This window comes from Crocodylus siamensis, chromosome 3, assembly GCF_052110815.1.
Source record: "Crocodylus siamensis isolate JL-2025a chromosome 3, ASM5211081v1, whole genome shotgun sequence".
NCBI classification, from domain to species: Eukaryota; Metazoa; Chordata; order Crocodylia; family Crocodylidae; genus Crocodylus; species Crocodylus siamensis.
The window spans coordinates 109,159,377-109,180,552 of record NC_143397.1 but is presented as its reverse complement, the minus strand read 5'-3'; the positions used below and the strand labels follow the sequence as shown (position 1 = coordinate 109,180,552).

The 21,176-nt window shown below is 42.5% G+C and overlaps 1 protein-coding gene across 1 annotated transcript in view; it reads left to right on the top strand.

Annotated features, from left to right (window-relative positions):
- Positions 1-21,176, top strand: part of DNAH6 (dynein axonemal heavy chain 6) — a 254,044-nt gene extending 232,868 nt beyond the window's left edge. The window contains exons 71-77 of the mRNA XM_090038956.1: positions 2,007-2,136; positions 4,601-4,728; positions 10,207-10,392; positions 11,764-11,836; positions 15,056-15,207; positions 15,567-15,789; positions 20,666-21,176. Coding sequence (XP_089895082.1) covers positions 2,007-2,136; positions 4,601-4,728; positions 10,207-10,392; positions 11,764-11,836; positions 15,056-15,207; positions 15,567-15,789; positions 20,666-20,769 — 996 coding nt within the window. The 3' untranslated portion in view covers positions 20,770-21,176. The remainder of the gene's footprint in view (positions 1-2,006; positions 2,137-4,600; positions 4,729-10,206; positions 10,393-11,763; positions 11,837-15,055; positions 15,208-15,566; positions 15,790-20,665) is intronic.

Here is a 21,176-nt window from a genome sequence, read left to right as displayed (position 1 = left end):
ACCATCCAGTCTTCCAAAATCTTTGTCAGGTACCACCGTCACAGTGATCTAAACAGAGTATTGTAACATTTATACAAACACTCGTGATAGATAAAGACCAGTAATGTGAAATGGTCTTGTGGCTAAGGTGCTGTTCTAGGCTTCAGGAGATACTTTCTCTCATCAACCCTTAGTCTGTTTAGTTTGAAAACTCTCTGATTGTTTCAATACATGTACAACACTAAACACAAGAAGGCGCAAATCTTGAGTATTGCTAAGTACTATTGATACTGTAGTGATAACAATGATCTTCCATTAATGTAGCTGATATATTCATTGGCCACATCCAGACAAGTGTGAACGTTTGGGTCCCCGGAGTCAAGTAGCAGCAGTGCAACTTGCACCGCAGCTGCTTGTCCCCAGAGAATACCCATGCCACGCATGCTTTGGCGCATGGCAAGTTACCCTAGGGGTAGTATGGGAGGCTGGGGCCAGCACTGTGCTGGCCCCTGCAACCCTACCTGGTGGCCTCCCAGAGCTGCAGCAGTGGTGATCCTACCACTATTTGCACAGCTCTGGGCAGCCAGGCTCCGCTTTTCAGTGGTGCCCACTGCCCAGATATACAGGGGTCAAAAAAACCTGCAGAAAAAAAAATGCAGCAGCACGCACATGGGTAGTATGCCCTTACAGCATGGTGAGCACCTGATTGTGCAGTATGTGGCACTGCAGATGTGTTTGTGGCGCCACATACCACATGTTCATGCTTGTTTCGATGTGCCCACTGTGTGCATTATAAGGTACTGCTGCTGCCACGGCTTGCCTGGAACAGCTCTACCAGTGGATATGTTTTGCCTGGTGGCAGGAACCCATTTCTTTAGCAGAGCAGCATGGGGACAGGATCTTTTGCCAGCAGAGCAGTATCAGTCAGAGGGTTGGGTTTTTTTGCCAGAACTTTGCATTGTAGACCACAGTCATCCTCTGGACTGTTTTGGAAATCTCAACTGTGCATCAGACATACTCTCACCCTCACAATATACTTTGTCATCCCCTGAAATGAGTTCTAATCCTGTTCATTTAAATTCTAAATGAATTAACATCAAGAACATAGTTTAGTCTCTAAAAAGTTTGTATTATATTCATCCTTGCAGAAGCAGGTCTTAAATAGGATACAGATTTAAAAGAAATATCTTTTGTCAGGCACAAATGCTAAATTAGAAAAAAAAAAATTCTACTTTGTGCCTGTAGTGTAATATTAATTGTAAAAATCTATACTGATGAAGCAATAAGCTTAAGACAAAGCAGCATAAAAACAGAAGATTGTTACACCACGTAGAAAAAGCCAGAAGATAAACTACCCAATATTTAATAAACTTTATTCCTAGGGGATTGAAGCAGAGATTTCATAACTTCCTATGCTAAGATAATTAACTAAAAACATTACAATTTTAACTCTGCTCTTTATAGCTTCAGTCATTAACATACTGCAGGGAGTTTTGTGACTGAGTTAAAGACATACCGAGAAGCACATGCTCATTTCACACTTCTTTCTGTAGGAATCTATAAAAAAAATTGTTATCCTTGTAAAGATCAATGAAGAAAGATGTTAACAGATATACTTTAACCAATTTTAAATGACTGTACTAAAGTGGCATTCAAGGTACAGAATTCAGTGCAGAGGAACAGATATACTTTTGGAGTAAAGGTTGGGAAAACTTGAAGTTTTTTCTAGCTTGGCATTCTCTATTACATGCAAAAGTATGTGGTCAGTGAGCTTTTTTTCTCATGGTAAGAGTAGCTAAAGAGAGTAACAGTAGAAACTACATGCCTATTGACACAAATTAAATTTGCAAGCAGATGAAAAAGTAATCACATGATGAACAAAATCCAAAATGTTTATTGGAGGTAAATCTTTCAGACTTGAAACAGTTTTTTAAAAAAGAGAGATTGATATGAAAACATTGAAATAATCCTTACAATGGCAACTTTGTTAAAGGAACACTGCTTTTTTTCTCCTCTGTTTATTACAGCGTAAAGAGACTAACACTTTGATTACAACAATACTTGAGGTTCAGCCAAGATCAACTACACAAGGGTCAGGAAAAAGCAATGATGAAATTGTTCAAGAGCTTGCCAGCACCATTCTGACAAAGCTGTCACGTAAGATAACATTGCTAATGTGTTTTTCCTAGAGGTGCTGCATATATGTCATAGCATTTTAAAATGTTTGATTGGGTTCTGTTTTTGAGGAATAACTGTTGTATAATTCCTTTTATAGGTAAACTGCTGTTACTGTTATGTGATGCTATCAGGTGTGCATTCAATGTGTATTTCCACATTAAAACAATAAGCATCACATGAAAATATGTGTTTGCAGAACTTGTTAAAATAAATCTACATACACTCTATTTTAAACTGTAAAAGTAAAAGTCAGCATAATTCAAATTTAACCTAAGGAACTTGCTGCTTAAAAAGGAGGTTTTCAAAGAAACAAATGTTGGTTTTACCTGTGAAGGCCTTCCCAGAAAATACTGAAGCAGCATAAAACAGAACACAGAAAATGTATATGGATAATCAAAACAATCATACTTACACTAGCTAAATTGTTCATTTGCAACCTTATACTTCCAAATGGCTAATAGCTGCTTGAGGTTGCTAGGGCACTGTCATCAGAGCCCTCTCTATTCTTATACAAATATAGGGTTTTATATTTTCCTTCAAAGATTCTGAAGCATCTGTTAGAGATGCGATTTCTGCAGAGACAATAGGGCGGCAGGAGCCTGGTCCAGTTTGCGAATGCTTATATCACATCCTTACCAGTTGTCTGCAACTTAGAGGCATAGCAGGGAGACCACCACGAAAGAGGAAACTACCATTCAGCAAAGCATTTGTACATATATGCACTTATGTATATACACACATAGAAATGCTGCTGCACTCTTTGAGATTTAAGCAGGTGTTTAAGATTAAATAGATAATTGTTTCTCTGTTCCTTAGTCAGAAAAGCCTCTTAAGGTTTATTCCTGAGTGTGAGGGTGTGGGCTTGGAAGAATATAAAGAAAATACCCTTAGCTGAGTATTTTGCTCAGGGCTATATGGCCTGGCAGAGCAGCCTTGCCTTCCCAAAGACCTGCTTCCTCTTCCATCTTCCACACAACCATTCTTAAATATTTTCCCCAAACATTTGTGCAGGAGGAAGGAGAAGCTTAGTTATAGCTAATTGCTCAGGTGAGAACAAATGCTTGTCTCTGTACCTTCAGACCAGAAGTTTTAAAATATGCAGTTACAGACCACCTTTCTGCACTCAGATCTGTGCTGGGGTATACCTTTACACAGTCTCCTAGTCTAAATAATCAGGTGCATTCTGGCAGACCCTTGTGCTTATTAAAGATCCACGCTGACTTCATTGGGACTTCTGACAGATGCAAGGGTCCAATTGTGAAATTCTGATTACAACATTAGAGCATAAACTATGAGATGAGACTTAAGTATTTTATGTAAAAAGAGTTCTAAAATATACCTCTGTAAAGATACATAGCTAAAACCCAAGGGAATGTATTATTCAAACTGTGCACCAGAAAACAATTAAGATTCCTTTCATGGAACAATGGATTTATCTTATTGCTATGATATCTTGTCATGACAATTTGTCAAGATTTTCTGAACAGTCATAACTGTCAAGTTACTTTAAAAATATAGCAGTTTTTTCAGACATACATCTTGGTGCAGTTAATATGCAAACATGCCAGGTACAATTATTTGCACGTTATGTTTTTTTCCGAAACTCCTGCCCCAGCTGGCCTACATCAGTGCAATTCTTTGGTGCCTCATCATTTTGAAGGCATTGAATTTGTTCCTGTTTTGAAACAAATGTGCATGAATATCTTTGCTCTCTCAGGCAACTTTTAATGTCAAACAGTTTAATTATTTCTATTTTGAGCAAAGTGCAAAGCCTCCATTTTAAATTGTGCATTTGGGAAAGCTTTTTCAACAACATTCACAATTTATTGTGAGGGAAGAATGTTATTTGTAGTTCCTAAATTTGGTGATCTGTTTTCATTCTTGCTGTGCTACAGATTCAACAACAGCACCATATAGAAAATAAAATTTTACTGGTAAATTGGCATAGCTCCACTGATATCCAGCTAAAACTGGGAATTTTCCTGTGGGTATGAATGCATTGGCATGATACTGCTCCCTCCTTGTCCTGTGAAAGTCTGGAGGATCTGTGGTGCACAAGTCTCAGCTATATGCAAACTTCACAATTACCTTTACCTGGAAGAAGTTTAGAAAGGGAAACTAGTGGGTGCATTGTGAAATAATCTATCAGACATGAGAAGGTGAACTCCCAAGGACTACTTAAGACCTGATGCAAAAAACACTGGAGCTCAGCAGCTGGCTATAACACTGGGGTGGGATTGAGTATCTGCAGTCTTTCCAGTCTGACGTACTCCCCACTGAAGACTAATTTGGAAACCAGGTGTCCTGGGAATGAGACTAGCAGTTTTCTTGCCAATAGATACCATTGTCTTTGTCTCCCTTCATATATGGTAATGCAGTCCTGAAAAACACCTATAATAAACTATTAACTCATTTTTCTGAGTAGAGAGTGCTTGTATTGCAGGAAAGCTGGACATAGAAGCTGCTTCAGAGAGCCTTTTCATCAAAGATGACCAAGGCCGTGTGGACTCTTTAACAACTGTGCTTGGACAAGAAGTGGATCGGTTCAACAATCTGCTTATGCTATTGAGAGTATGACACCCAAATCATTTTTTAGTGGGGAGGAGAAGGGTCTGTACCAGTGGTTCTCAACCTTGTTAGACTCAAGACATTCCTCATTAGACTCAAGACACCCCTTGGAAAATGCCAGGTGTTAGTTTTCATTATTTTTAGCTACAGAAAAATAATAGAGTGATTCTTCTGTTACAGAGAACTCAGGAAGACCACAACTGGTCAGAACGTTTTTGACATGATGGATTCCTGTTTGAAATCTCTGTGTTTATCTTGTAGATAATATTTGCAAACCTTTCAGTGCTAATATTGTGCCACAGTACCCTGGTTGAGAATCACTGGTCTATACCATAATCCCGGGGAAAGCAGCCTCCAGCACAGGTGCCAGAGTATGGCACACAAAGGCATTTTGCTTGCAACATGCACCTCGAGGCAGATGGCGAGGAAGGGGCTGGGGCTGCATTGACACAACAAGGATCAGGTTCCTTGCAGCTCCCCTACTGTTTGCCCCTGATACTCCTGCATCTTACTAAACAAGGTTGCAGGGCCCAAAAACATTGTTGACTCCTGCCATAATCTGAGGACAGTTCTCTGAAGCCTCATTCACATTTAAATTATACCCTTTATAAATGTCTGTTCATTAGGATTTGGCTATGCTCGATTGACTTCCATAGTAAAGTTAGGAGTTTTCATGAATTCAACATTTTAGAGGTATTTCGATTTTTTTCATCAGTTTAAGATAAAAATCAGAGTTGCCAGCAAGTCATTGTTTACCTCCTTACTAAACTGTTATCGTCTGAATATTTGGGGGCTTTGCTACTTTGAATATGGTTTTGAAAAACATTAAAAACAAAATGAAAATGAGGTATACTTTCAAATTATTCTGGTACTCTGAATAGCTTCTCATACAAGCAATCATTTGAACTGTCTTAACAAATGTTATCATTTTATAGAACCCTTGAGCTGTTTTAGTAAATATCACTGATTTCCATAGGCTTTGCAGTATCTCAGTAAATCTTTCAGAGTAACTTTTTAAATGTGCACCTGCATTGGGTTCACAAAACAAGCAGACACAAATGTAGAACAGGTATTTGCAGGCAGAATAGTTACTTAAATCCCAAGAGCTTTGTTTCTGAGGTTCTGAGCAAATACAGCTTCAACTGAAAGCAGTTGAAGGGAAAGAGTAGAACTATAAAAGTCATGCTGTTGTTATTGAGGTGTCTGAGTATGTACTGATGAGCCTGTCTTGAAGCACTCTGTTCGAAAAGGCTGTCTAAACATCATTAAAAAAAAGAGGCAAAGTCCACCCTTTTACTTCAGGTACACTTACGCTATGCCTATGTCATCTCACTTTAAACTATTTACCTTGGGTACTGCTAGCTGTATAGTCTTAGCAGCATGAAACTAAGTCCATGGAGCTGGGTAAATAGTCTGTACTGAGTTCTGTTGCTGGCACTGTGTTGCTATTAGTATTCAAGCTGTTTCATTTAGTGCTAGCTCAGGTACATCTGTTGCAGTATACCTTCAAGCATTCCAATAATCAAGGGGCCATAGGAATAAACTAGCATTTTTCATGGGCTTGAGTTTGTTCTCACTAGCCAAATAAAATGCTTCCCTTCATTCTGTGTGCTTTGGCCTCACTTCAGTTGGTAAGCAAAAGTAACCTGGCAGTCACAAACAAGAGTAGGATTGGAGGCTTATGGGTGCATTCCCTGTCTTGAACACCCCTTTTGACCTTGTATTCCTAGTTTCCAACCATGTGCTACACAGGATACAGAAGGATGCATAAGACCGTGATCAATTTGGGGGGATCTGGGTGCATGACCTGTTGCTTCCCATGCCGGTGGGAATGTTGGCAGACACAGCACTGTTCCCATTGAATTTAGACTCCATCAGGAGCAGTGCCAAAGAGCAGGGTCTGTGCCTAGGGGTAGGGTGGAGATAGAGGAGAAGGTTTTGTTATAAAACACCTGTCTAGCCCAGTCCAGCTGGTAGGAGATGCTGGAAAAGTTGAAATGCTATTGCCTCTTCCACTGCCCTCTCTGTTGTACAGATCCACTTAATGTGTTGTGATTTACAGCGACACCAGCCAGTGGGAGTAGTCCTGCCACTTCTGTTCCTGGTTGGGAAATAGAGGGTGTGCAGAAAGTCCTGGAGACACAAGCCAGGCCTGGAAAATTGCCCTCATGTCCAGTGCACCTCTCAAGGTCCACACAGAGTTTATGGGATGTGGGGCCAGAACCCTCTTCTGCTTTGGAGTTAGAAGCTGCCCTTCCCTTCTTTCCCAGTAGAAAGATATAAGGAAAATCCTGTGAAAGCAGACAGCCATTACAGAGTCTTTATCCCTTCAGCTCCCTGTGTCATTTCTTTGTATGGGAAAGGATGATACTGTCCTAAATATTTCTTGCCCATCCAGGGTTTTGGAGTTTTGTTGGCAATGTTTAAATCATGTTTGATTATCTATAATCTCTAATGTCAGCCTTGGGAGTTTGTCATGGCCCTGATTTGTACACAGCCTTGTGAGCAAAGCCAAATTCAGGGTGGGAAGGCAGGGAGGTGACAGACTACTTGTTCTAGTGGGGTCAACCTTTTGGGCAGGTTTGCCACAAATTAAGCCCATGCCTCCCAAGTGCCACTGTCATCTGCTTCCCCTGCCCAATATGCTAGTCTTTTTTCTGCTTCCTGTCCTGTCTGCCAATGTGCAGCCTGCTACGTGCCACACACAGAGGCTGCCCATGCCACTTGTTGCACTTATGTTGTAGGTTGGCCACCCTTGGTTTATTACATACAGTGTTTTATGTTAAATTATCACTGATAGATCGATAATGATCTGACCCTACCATAGGTGTGTACTGGGTAGGGAATAAGGCCTCCCCCAGTTCTTATGGCCCATGTTAGGTTAACCCATAATCAGAGGAGAATGCAGGGTTCTTAATGAGATATCCCTCTCCCATGAAAGGGAACCAAAGAACAGGCATAGCTGGTGGGCTTCAGAGGAGCAAAAAGGTTACTAAATTGTTACTACTTTCATAGATGGATCTAGGATTTTGAAAAGAGGTAGGGCAGATGTACCTGGAACCACAGAGGTGCCTGCAACCCCCTCCCAGCTCCCCACCCCCACCCCCCTCCCCTTGATCTACACTGTGGGCATCATCGCCTGAACTGTTTGGGTGGAGTTAGAAGACATGCTGGTGTCTCCACTTCCACATGGTTCTGGACATCTGGGTACCTCATGAAATCTGGGCAGCAGGAAGTGAACTCAGACTGTGGTGGAGGATGGGGACAGGGATGGCAAGGATGGGAAGAGGTGCAGCTGGAGGCCTTGGGCTGGTAGGGACACCTGGGGAACTGGGCAGGATGTAGGCACAGGAAGGCAGGGGACTTTCCTACCACCACCACCACCACTGATGTCCCTGGCTCACCTAGGAGTACAGGGAGCCTTGGAGCCATCCCTGTCCCACTCCAGCCTGAGGCTGTGAGGAGCAGCTGCACAGGGAGCAGAAATCATTGGGTTCTTGCTTCCTGCACCTGCTTCCTGCCCCACCCCTCCCCCTAGGATGTCCCCCATTGGCCTGGGGGCTCTAGCTGTACCTTGTCCCCATCTCTGTGCTCCCCTCCCACCCCGCATGGTCTGAGCTCACTTCCTGCTGCCTGGATCTGCAGGGCACCCAGGTGTTCAGAGCTGTGGGGCAGTGGAGCCACCAGCATGCCTTCTGAGGAATTCATTGCACTACAGACTACAAGGGTGTGCAGTCATATCACCATACCCCCATGGATCTTCCCTTGCCCATCCTGCCCAGTGAAACCAGGTAGGCCACACAATGAATAATCACACTGCAAATAGCAGTTTCTTTTCCGATATCAAATGACCCGTTTAACTGTTTACAACCATTGTCCCCTGGTTTTGCAAGACATTTTAATATTAGCATCCAGAGAAATGATTGAAGTTCCTCATCCAAGAAGGGTCATCCATTTTGTCTGGGTGCAGGAGTTACACTTTTTATTTTACTGGTGAGACTTTCTAAAATGGTGGAAAATGTTTAACCAGCACACTAGGATGCTAAAAGGCATGAGCTGGTGGTTTGTAATGTCAAGACATTGTATAAAAAGCCATAATCTAATAACTTGAATGAGGGAATACAGCACACATTTATTAACAGCAAACTATATGGAAGTCGCCCAACACATTACTTAGATAAGTACCTTCTGTTTTTGCCTAACTTTATTTTAAAACATTCCAACTGTTTAAAACACCTCTCTTTCTATCCCAGAGCAGACACAGGAGAAGAATTTAGCAAGAGAAAGGATACTGTTGTCCTTTCTTCGACCCCACTTTCCAGCCTCTTGCAGTTCTGTAAACTCAGTAATTTTTCCCTGCCTCCCTGAGAAAATTAAGAGTCCAAGCTTCACATTCAGGGATGAGGAGGAAAATCACAAGCTCTAGTTAGGAGACTGCCTGGTCTTTTAATAGCTGGTCCTTGCAGGTATTTGAGACATTCAGGGCACAGGCAGAAATGACATTTGTCACATGTTCAGCCCCTTGAAAATGCTCTAAAGCCATGCCCAAACAGAAGAGCATGGCCACAGACTGCTCTGACTGCGCAGCAAATTAATCCTCATTGTATGAGGGTTCAAGTGAAAACGCTTCTAAGTGGAATGATTTCATTAATTTCTGTCTACTCCAGCTGCAACAGCAGCCTGGCCTGAGCTGCTGTCTCTGGATGGGAGAGGGAAAAAGCAGGGGAGAAGGGTCCCTTCTGCAGTTTTCTCAACCCCACTGGAGTTGGGGGGACAGGTTTCATAGATTGTAAGGGGCTGGAAGGAACCTTGCAAGATCATCTGGTCCAGCCCCCCTGCACTTAGGCAGAAAGACAACTGGGATCAGGTGACCCCAGTGATGGATTGGAGCCCCTCATCTGGGGGTGGGTTCCAATCTACCCTCTTCCCACCTCTAGCAGGGCTGAGAAAACCCCAGAACAACCTCCCTCCTGTGCTTTCTCCCATCCAGAGTCAACAACAAGCTGTGAGAGTGAAGGCAGAGCCAGGGGAAGAAGAGAAGCAGGGGAAGAGCCAGGGAAAGATAGAGTTTCTCTCCCTGGATCAACTCCAAATTGGCACCCTCGCTCCAACAGTTAACATCTGTTGGGTCAGGAGGATAGGTCTAACTTATAGTGATTTCTATGAATTATCCTGATTTAAACCCAGGAGCTGTATTTCTGCATGCACTCTCAGTGCTATGTGGGATCAAGCACTTAGCTTCCCATGCAGGGCGGATTTTAACTCAGTGGCACTTTGTTCATAGCCAGGTTGGTTCTGCTGTTTATCACCATATTCCTACAGCTCACGTGCAAAAATCCCAGTGCTGGAAATGCTGAGTATTTTTTTATGCAATCTGAGAGACCTAGAGCTCCCATAACAGCCATTACAAAAGTACAATTTTAATGAAGTCATATGTGGTTTACCCTAATTATAAGTGATATAATTTTTTTTAATTGTTAGGACTCTTTAAACACTCTTAACAAAGCTATTGCTGGTTTTGTGGTGATGTCAGAAGAGATGGAGAAAGTATACAACAGCTTTCTCAACAACCAAGTTCCCACACTTTGGGCCAACGCAGCATACCCCTCACTGAAGACATTAGGAGGATGGGTAAAGGACCTTGTCCTAAGGATAGCCTTTGTAGATGTAAGTACATTGCTTTATCACTGAAGGACGGGGGGGCATTTTTTGTTCTTTTCCTGTAGGACACAGGGCTGTTACTGCAAGCATGAATGAGGAGTTTGATCCAAACTGAAGCTTCCTGCCCAAAGGTCACGCAAAATCTTAACACTGAATATATACCTAACATATCCAGAAAGCCTCTCTAAATGGGAAGTGGGTTATCCAAAGGCTGGCCTTGCCTGTTTCTGGAGACTTGGTCTGAACCCACCTGTGCTCACCCACACCAATGTGCTACATAAGGAAGGCATTTTGCCTTCAGGGCACTGGAAGGAACATGTGAGGGGATAGGCTTTTGCTAACTAAATGAGATTGGATAATTGGCATTCCCACATGTTAGAATTGTCTTGTATGTGAGCAGGCGGGCCACGTCTGTTCCCACATTCTGTTTGAGACTGCTAGCCATGCCCATCATGCTGGATTCTCCCTTCTCCTTCAATAAGACATGCATATTTATTCATAGTTTTCTGGTCTCTACCTCAGGTTTGTTGCTCTCACTGGTACCTGAATTTCTGGTTGTAACTGGAGTCACTGGCACTTCAGGGTATTCCAGTGTCCTTAGACTCCCTTATACCCTTAGATTTCCTTTTTCACAAATACTCACCCCTACAAACTTCCCATCAGGAAGCCCAGAAACCTTGGCAACCTTTCTTCTCTGCTCCCATTGACTGGAATGAGTAAATGTTTGCACTGGAATATGTGGGGTCACACTGGTCCAGGGCACACAAGGTATAAATTCAGTAGTAGTGGTAGATCCCATGGAGCCTACGTGGTATGTGGCCACTAAGGCATGTGGTCTTCATGGTATGTGGCCCAGGACCTGTGACCAGTATGACATACAGCCTCCAACTATTCTGAAATTGGATAGCTAGCTGTAGGCAGTGGTGCAACTGTCGGGGTAGGATGGCAGGGGGTGGCAATCGGGGCAACTTTCCCCTTGGCAATTCAAGGGGGTGGAGCAGAGGCACGTTTTTTTGTTCACATTCATGATCATGAACCTGTAGTTGCCATTTCTGCTTTGTTCCAGGCTCCCATCTTCATCTCTTTGCTGCTGGTGGTACCTTGCATGGTTTATAGATATAATGCAAAAGAAAAATATGTTTTACATGACATTTTCCCTCAGACCATAACAAAATATTAAATCAACTGTGTATGGTTTGAGTTGTTTTGAAGTGGAATTCTGGTCTTGTGCCTAAACTCAATTCTACTTTGTATAAGTGCAGTTGTTGTCAATATGCTGACTTATAGCAGAGCTGAGCTTGGCCTTTAAGAATAGGTAGTAAAATAGAAATATTTCCAACCTCATAAATAACATTGAATATAATATTCTGTTTTTAGACATGGCTCAGCATGGGTCAGCCAAAGTCTTTCTGGATCTCTGGTTTCTTTTTTCCTCAAGGATTTCTGACAGGTAAAAAAAAATATGAATGGAAGTAGTCTGTAAGAATAACATGTTGTATTTGCTGTTACTTGCTTTACCAAGTAGACCCCCTAGGACTTTCTTCTTCATTTACACATAGCTAAAAACAGCCCTTTGAGTTACTAGTAGTTCTTTTGAGCCACAATCAGCTGCCTAATAAGGATTGCCAGCCCTAGTAGAATACTATCCCAAATGAGACATGCAGGAGTGACCTGTATTCCAAGATCACATCAAGGAAGGGAAGATATAGCAGTAACTTCCTACTTATCATGTCCACGTTACTTATTTAGCTGTCATAAACTAAGAAAGGAAAATTAAACCTGAAACATTTTTAGCAGGTAAATGCCGATTACGTGAACAGACACCCCATTTGTTCCCACTGAAGTTATTCCTTTCTTCCTTTGACTGAGTATGCTCCTTAACTTAGGCATTGACCAGATAGTACTGGGAGCAACCAAGAAAAGATGTGTCTGTAACCTACTGATTACAGCCAGGCCTGAAGAACAATGGGTCCAGTTTTCAGTCCTCACTCACAGCAGCATTTATGCTTTTTACATTAAAAAATCATTGGTTTAAAAAGCAGAAATAAACCTGGTCAGAGAAACCAGAACCTTGGGCTTTCCCGTGTCTGAGGAGTGCTGTAACCAGGTGGCTATAGAGTCAGGACCATCCCCCACCTTGTTTGCTCTACTTCTTACCCCATTGCTACTGCACTTTTGCATGCCTCATGAACCAGCTTCAAGGGGAGACCTGGAGAGAGTGCTCTTATGTAGCCTATTCTGTAGCCTAGTGGTGGTTAGGGCATGGTGGTGGAAAATGGAAGATGTGGGTTTGAATCCTCTTGGGGTAAGAGAGTCCTAGAGCCCATAAGTGTGACTTCCTGGGTGCTTTGTCTCTAGTGCATGAGTAACCACCAGGGATGGTATCAGAGCAGCCTCACTGGCATATAGTTGAGTTTGGCATATGCAGGTGGAAGTGTAAGGAAAATGTGCAGCTGGATCTGTGCAGGACATGCTGCTATTATGGATGGGATAGATGTAATATTTCAATCTGCCTTTTGCTGTGATGACCAGACACAGTGGAGCACTGCCTTTCCTGGTCCTGTCCTCTCACTGAAATTCCTGCACAGAGAAGCTGGAGAGGGTCTGTCTCTCTCTGGCATAGCTTTGTAGAAAAAGTACAGAAAAAGGGACAGCAACTAGCATTTTTTTTTCCTTTTGGCAAAGAGCCCAATCAGGAGTAGCTTAGCTTGATCCTTCTTTTTAAGGCTCTAACTCTATTAATATCCCAGAAAACTGAAGATGAGAGGAGAGAAAATGCATGTAAATGAATGCAATTGCAATTAGACAGACTAGTTTTTGAGTAGTCACAAAAAGCCTAGGGAGGAGTGATCATTGTCGCAGTCTATCGTTATTACTGAGAGCATAGTAATTGCTCCATTTCTTTTATTACAGAGTAGTGCTAATAATGGTAACATTAGGATTACTCCCACTTTTCTGTCACTAAAATATAGGGCTTCAAGTACATGTGTACATGTATTGTGCTTTTCAGGCATTTCAATATTTTTCAGATAATAGACACCACTAAGGGAGCATTATCTTAGCTTTCAGTTTTCTCATTTATATATATATGGGTAGTAGAGCCAAGCAAAAATCCGAATTTCCACCTCACAGAAAATTTAGACATTTCCACATTTGAATTATCCCAAAGCTTGATGAAAAGTTGAAATATCTTTTTTTTTTCAGAACAAAAGTTCTGAAAAATGTCAGTTGACTACAGAAAGCATTCTGGTATTCCTGAACCAAAGTATGGCATTTTGGTTTGTTGAACTGACTTGAGGCATTTTCTTTCAGGTCAGTTCAACATTAGGTTACATCCCCCAAAGGTGGCAACTTTGTACATAACCATCAGGCACAATGCACAAAACTTCAAAAATACCCTTTAACTTGCCATAGGTAGAGCAGGCAAATGAGGGCACTATCAGTCCTGCAACTGCAAGGACAGGAAGTTGTGTTATAATACTCCCAGGAGATCTAAGGAAGAAGACCATGCTCCCCAGTACAGAGGAAGGTGAAAAGCCCCACTGTCTGTGCCAATATGACTGTGTGGTAAAATTCGTTCCCAGGTCCAAATGTTGTAACTGGTCTGACCCTGAGTGGAAGAGCAAGGTCTTTAGCCAGGAACCGCTGGGTATTTTAAGTCCCAGAAGGAGCATCAGCATACACCAGTCAAAATCCCCAGCATTGGCTGCGGCAAATACCAATGATTGTGAAGAAGGCAAAAAAAAATTTAAAATATTCTGACATCTGTAGTAATAGGAAGAGAAAAAATTCCTCCTTGCTCCTCCATGGTGACCAGATAACCAGACATCCTCCACTCTGCACTGCAACCTGCAGACACAAACTCCACAAATCACACAACCTGACAGGAGAATCAAAACTCCCTTTTCTGTCTTCCTAGCCCCTCCATAAATTTATTCTAACTCCTTTCATCTTATTTTATAAGGAACCTAGTTGTGGAGCTCTGCTTCATTCTCCTTCTGCTAAGCACAGTCCTCTCCAATTTCCACTTGCTCTGGACTGCACAACTCCTCTCCGCTCTCCAAGTGATGTGTTTGTGGGGATCTCCTGGGGTTGCAACTCTTGCTTTTCACAGCACGTTCCAGGCATTGTTATTTCTAAATTAGCCCTGACCAATACTTATCAAATCTCTTCTTGAAAACACCCAGTGAAGGATGTTCCACAATTTGCCTGTTTGATTATCTCACTGTTCTAAGAGTAAAAAACTTTTTCCTGATATGCAATCTACATTAATTGTGCTTCAGTTTCAAGCCACTACTATGCAGCCTCCTTTCTGAAGTGATGGGGGGGGAGGAGTTTCTCTCTCTCTTTTATGGCAGTCTTTTGAACTGACCTGAAATTAATTATTTTTTTTAGATTTTTTCAAATGGAAAATCAAAAATATTTAAAACACTATTTTCTAGTAGAAAACTTTATTTTTCAGAAAATTCTTTTTTTTTCACAGTAAGCAGACAGAAAATTCAAAGGCAGTTCTAAAGATAGCAAAATATTGACTTGTTTCAATTTTATTCTAATGAGTATGCAGGCATCTCTGTTCCATGAATGAGATGTGTGCTGTTCCTCTCTGTACACCCCCACACCCTTTTAAATATTGGTTTAGAGTATATTTTCTTTTTTTCAAATTTTCCAGGAACGCTTCAGAATCATGCTCGGAAATACAATTTGCCAATAGATGAGCTCAGTTTCAGCTACAATGTTATCCCTGTTTATCGAGACCAAGCACATGTTACAGAAGCATTAAAAACGAGCCAATTTGGGCAAGAATTACCTATGGATATGGAGGTACTTTTGACATTTATTAGCACTAAAAATAAAAGACTTTGCATTTTTTATTTGTTAGGTATCTGTCAAAAAATTGCATTGATACTACATAAAATCATAATTCTGTATGTTTTACTGAACTTCAGGTTTTATGTCATGATTCCCCATAAGCTTATGAAAAAACAAATGTGAACATTTTTTCATAGTACATTTTTCCACGGTCTCTTTTAAAAGTTTCTGAGTCTTTATTTTTCCCCTCCCCCAAAGAGGAAGGCTCTTTCCAAGCAAGATGCTTCATCCGTCTTTGAACCTTTGGTTCTTTTTTGTTTGTATTTATAACATTTTCCTCATTCTTTTTCACTTACTGATGTTTATGCCAGTTACCCTCTCCTGAAGATGGTGTATTGGTTCATGGGATGTTCATGGATGCTAGTCGCTGGGATGATGAAGAGATGGTTATAGAGGATGCTTTGCCTAGGCAAATGAATCCTATGTTGCCAGTGGTGCATTTTGAACCCCAACGAAATTATGAACCAAGTCTGTCTCTGTATCAGTCACCACTCTATAAAACTGGAGCCAGAGCAGGAACACTCTCCACCACAGGTAATTAACTGTTTCTTTAAAATGACATTTTCTTACCAAATCTTAGTTTCATAGTTTCTAGGGTCAGAAGGGACCTGAACAGATCATCAAGTCTGACCCCCTGCCCTGGGCAGGAACGAGTGCTGGGATTATAATACTCCAGCCAGATATCTATCCAACCTCCTCTTGAAGACCCCCAAAGTAGGGGAGAGCACCACCTCCCTTGGGAGCCCATTCCAGAGCCTGGCAGCCATAACATGATATCATGTCTCCTGATATCAAACCTGAACCTGCTCTCAATCAATTTGTGGCCGTTATTCGTTGTTATCCCAGGTGGTGCCCAGGGGAAGAGAGCCTCACCTATTTTCCACTGGTCCCCCCCGGTGAGTTTATAGATGGCCACCAGATCCCCTCTCAGTCTTCTCTTGTGGAAGCTGAATAGATCAGGCCCTTTAGTCTATCTTTGTAGGGCCTGGCCTGCTGCCCCCTGACAATGCAAGTGACCCTCCTTTGGACCCTCTCAAGGTTAGCCACATCCCTCTTGAAGTGCAGCGCCCAGAACTGGACTCAGTATTCCAACTGCAGCCTGACCAACATCACATAGAGGGGAAAGATCACCCTGGACCTGCTTGTGATGCATCTGTAGATGCACAACAAGGTGCAGTTAGCCTTACTGACTGCTTCCTCGCATTGGCAGTTCATGTCCATTCTGGAGTCAGCAATGACTCCAAGATCCCTTTCAACCATTGTGTTGACAAGAAGGGTGTTCCCCAGCCTATAGGTATGTTGCAGGTTCCTTCTCCCTAAATGCAGCACCTTGCATTTGTCTGCGATGAATTCCATCCAATTCTCCTCCTCCCACTTCTGTAACCTGTCCAGATCTAGCTGGATTCTGTCCCTCCCCTCCAGCGTGCCCACTTTTCCCCACATCTTTGTGTCATCAGCAAATTTGGACAGCGTGCTTTCCACACCCACCTCCAGGTTGCTGATAAAGATGTTAAATAGCACAGGCCTGAGGACTGAGCCCTGGGGAACTCCACTGCCCACATCCCTCCAGGTCGAAAATGACCCGTCCACCACCACTCTCTGGGTGTGACCATCGAGCCAATTTGCCACCCATCTGACTGTGTAGGCATCAATGCTCCTGTCGCCTAGGTTTTTGTATAATAATGGGGTAAGAAACAGTGTCAAAGGCTTTCTCGAAGTCCAGGTCAACAACATCCACCTCAACGCCCGTATCCAAGGACTTTGTGACCTCATCATAAAAGGAAACGAGGTTAATCAAGCAGGATCTGCCCACAGTGAACCCATGTTGTTTGCCCCTGAGCATTACCCCCCATGCTGGGCCCCTGCAGATGTGTCATCTGATATATATATTATGGAGAGCCTGACTATTTGAGTGGTCAGACTTAAGGTATTTCATTAACACATAAGGTATTTCATACTCAAATATCTGAAAACCAGGAAATAGTGAGTCAAGGTACACAGAGCCTTAACTTTGCCCCCACCATCCCAAAGTTGGCAGTAGCCAAAAGGAATTTTTTGCAAATATTTTGGCTACATCTATTGATTGGTGTGTCTCTACTGAAAAATGAAGGTATTAGTAATTGGAGCAACTTGGGAGAGCTGTAATTGGCATGTATTGGCAGAGCACCATCCCATGAGTGCTTTTGTACCCAACCTCAATCTGTGATCAAAGCAAAGATATGCAGATGTCCCTTCAGGGATCCAATACGCGTCATTTCAGTGCTGCATTGTATGGGTTGTGTCAGCACTGAAGACCTAAGGTCTGCTTGCCATGGCAGTTAGAAAGGAGATAATTGGAGTTTCTAGATTTAATAATGGGTAAATGAAAATATAATGTTTCATGGTACCAGGTACATAAGTGTGAAAGGATGACAAACCACCGGCAAACTTAATTTTTTGTCAATTCAATTCAATTTTTAATTTTTGTCATAAATTTGATATAATTTTTTATTAATTAAAAAAATCAGTGTTTCTGTTGGCATTAGTGATCCTGCATAGTTTGTACTTGAGGTGAGACAGAGGCAAGGGGAAAGTAAAAGATCATATATAATTGTTAATGTTTTTCCCCCTTTTTGTGACAGTGATTATGACAATGGGGCTTGTGGTCATACGTGAAAGAGCAGATTGTGTAGTTGCTAGCAGGTGAATGAGAGATTACAGACATGGTCTGTGTCCTCAAATCTTGTCTGTTTTCTAACACGGTGGGCACAGTAACTTTATGCATGTGGAAGGCAACTTGTATGCATCTTTTCTTCCCTGCTCCCCTTCCAACCATCCTTCACAAGCGATAGCTCCTATGTCACCACACTCAAGGCTTAGCAAAATGTATGTGGTTCATGCTTTCAGCTCTCCACACAGAGGAATAAATATGTACTTAAAAGGACAGAGCCATCAGATTGCAGTTCATAGGGTCAGCAAGGAGAGTAGCTTAGACACTCACAGAGGAACAAAGACCCCTCTCTCCCAAAAACTAGTTTAAATGAAGGAGATAGGGTGAGAGAGAGAATCAGTCCCTCTGTAACCAAGTTCATGCTCCAGGGGTTGCTGGAGCACCCCCTGCTGGCCATACAACCTGTACACTGCTCTAGATCTATGGTGCTCTCCCCGTCTCACTCACCTGCCATGCCTTTGATATAATTATTTGATTGGAAGGGAGGCTGCCTAATGGGTCCTACAGTGAGCCCCAGTTCCTCTGATAGCCAGCAGGTCCCTCCTGGACTCTGCTGGTCTCAGTCCTGTCCTTGTTGAGTGGGCACTCTCAGCCCGTCCTTGCCCCAGAGCACCTGTAAACCTTAAGGGCTAGTTATGTGGCTCTGACTTCCCTTTATACTATGCCCACACCTTGCATGTGTCACTGTACCATCACTCAGGTGAGACACTAGTTCCCCAAAGCCACCAGGCAACCTCACCTTGCTGGGGCTTCCGTCTTCTCAGCTTCTACCCCTTGACTTTAGTTGGTCTCTTAGCCAAGGCCCACTGTCCTAGACGCTTCTGGGCTCCAGCCATAGTCACACCCTATCAGCCTCCAGCTTAGCCCCTTTTGGGCTTCAGGCCCCCCCTGGCCCTGGCTCTCACCCTTCTTAGGCCTTGGTTCTGCCCTTCTCAGGCTTTGGGTCTCCGGCTCTATCTCAGCCTCTCTCAGGCACGGAGACTGCTTCAGCTTTTGCTGAACCCTTGGCTACTGTTTCCATACTTAATGGGGCTCTGGGCCCTCTGGCCCCAGTCTGTACCTTGAGCCCGACCCCTGGTAGGGCTCAAGGTAGTCACATGCCTTTTAGGCACTCCACTGTGGGTTAAATCCCCAGGCACCCTGCCAGAGGTTAAGCCCCCAGGCACCCCACTGTGGCCTCTGCTTACCCCCACTATAACCCAGGAATAAGCCTTCTGGCAGACAGAAGCTAAGCCCCCTCTAGGTCCAAACACGTATAATGGCTACCTGCCTGCATACCAAGGCTTCCCTTACCGCAGGTACTGTTCCCCTGTGGGGCATCTGCACTGTCTCAGATATTTGCTGAGGTCCAACTAGGGTGCTAGATACTGAACTGATTGTTTTGACACATGTGCATCATGATTTTTAACTCCTTATAATATCATGATGATTATGATTGATCAGTTCATATATCTGGTACTATACTGATTAAAGTAATGATGCTGAAACTTAGTATGTTTTCATTAACAAGCTGTGTTTCATGCCATTGATCTTGTTGCCTTCATCTATGTGCCAGAGATACAGAAGTAATCACAGTCTGTGGCAATGATTGTATACTAGATTTCTATGTCTGAATGAGAGGTGTCAAGGCTACCTGAAATGATGCCTGAAAGTATTTGCCCATCTTCAAAAAGTGGGACACCTGTTGTAGACTGGGATCAGCTGGAGTCATAGGATTTCTACCTGTGTAAATCTTAGTATGTGAGATCCAGTGTTAGATGACCCTGGCTTTGTTCATGAGCAGAGATATCTGGCTTCCTTAGCAAGCACCTTCTTATTACATTGAAATTAGGGATTCATATATGTATTTTTTTCTTTTTTGTTTCCAGTGTCATAAAAAGATAAAGAGAAAACTTATGCTCTTCTGATATTTCTAAATTGGGTTTATAATTTTGAATTAGACTTAAAATTTTGGAGATGCTCTCCAGGCTAGCTGTTAGAAGTTATTTTCACACTGATGACTCATCCGAGACCTTGTAACTCAGATTCATGGTCAGATTTTTCATGCAGTTCAGAAGTGTTTCCAAATTTTATATCTTGCATTGTGAAATTCATAGGGCTGGATACTGAATCTGGGAGCAGGGCTGGGGTTGGGATTGCAGGGCCATGGCAATGAAGAGCCGGGGACTGGGGCAGAGCCACGATCTACTCCCCGCACAACCCTGCCTGTGGAACCAGCATCTGTCACAGGGGCTTGCAGGGAGCAGATCATGGCTCTGCTCTGGGCCCCTGTCACAGCCTCATGATTCCAGCCCTGGCCTCGCCTGCCCATCCCACTCCCAGATGCCGCTGCCTGCCCACCTGTGGCCCCATCCCACCCTCACTCTTCTCCCTTTTTACCATAACCTAGAGAGTTTCAGCAAGTCTGTCGCCCACTTTGTTCTGCGCCTCAGAGCAAGTACAGGTATGTTTAATATACAAAGCAATGCTTCCATCTTTTTTCCATGTCTGTCCTTTCTGAATAAGTTATATCCATCCTTGACCATATTCCAGTCATGCAAATTATCTTGCCTAAACTTCAGTTATTCTAATTACATCTTAATCATGTATGTATCAGTTTTAGTTTTGAATGTTACCCTGGTTTGGAGGTTTAATATTACATTGGATGCACATTTCTGTAGATATACAGTAACAGTTTTTATCTCTTCCTTTTCCAACTAGGTCATTCTACCAATTTTGTGGTAACAGTACTATTACCCTCAAAAAGACCAAGTGACTACTGGATATCAAAAGGAGCTGCCTTGCTTTGCCAGCTGAATGAATAAGCAGGATATGGATACAACACAAGAGGGGATTTGTATATATTACGTTCAGTGTATACCCAAAACAAATTTTAGTATTATGACAGCCCTAAACCAAAGACATAAGTAAGGATTGGACTCTTGACAATATAATAGTATGAAATATCAGTCTATTCATTGTCTTTTCTGTTTGACTTAGACTTTATCAAATAAAATATAGCTTGATGTTAGTTTTTCAATGTTGTTTTTTAGGCCAGTACTTATCCTCTTAGTTCTCCTATGATTTGTGTACCTCTGCTTTAACTAAAAATACTGTTCTATGATATTTTTGTGTTTCATATAAAGAAATACATTTTGCTTCAGGATGGTAGGTTATTGTGACCATTGTGATTTACTTTCACCTTTTATGCTTTGTTTCACTGGAGATTGCT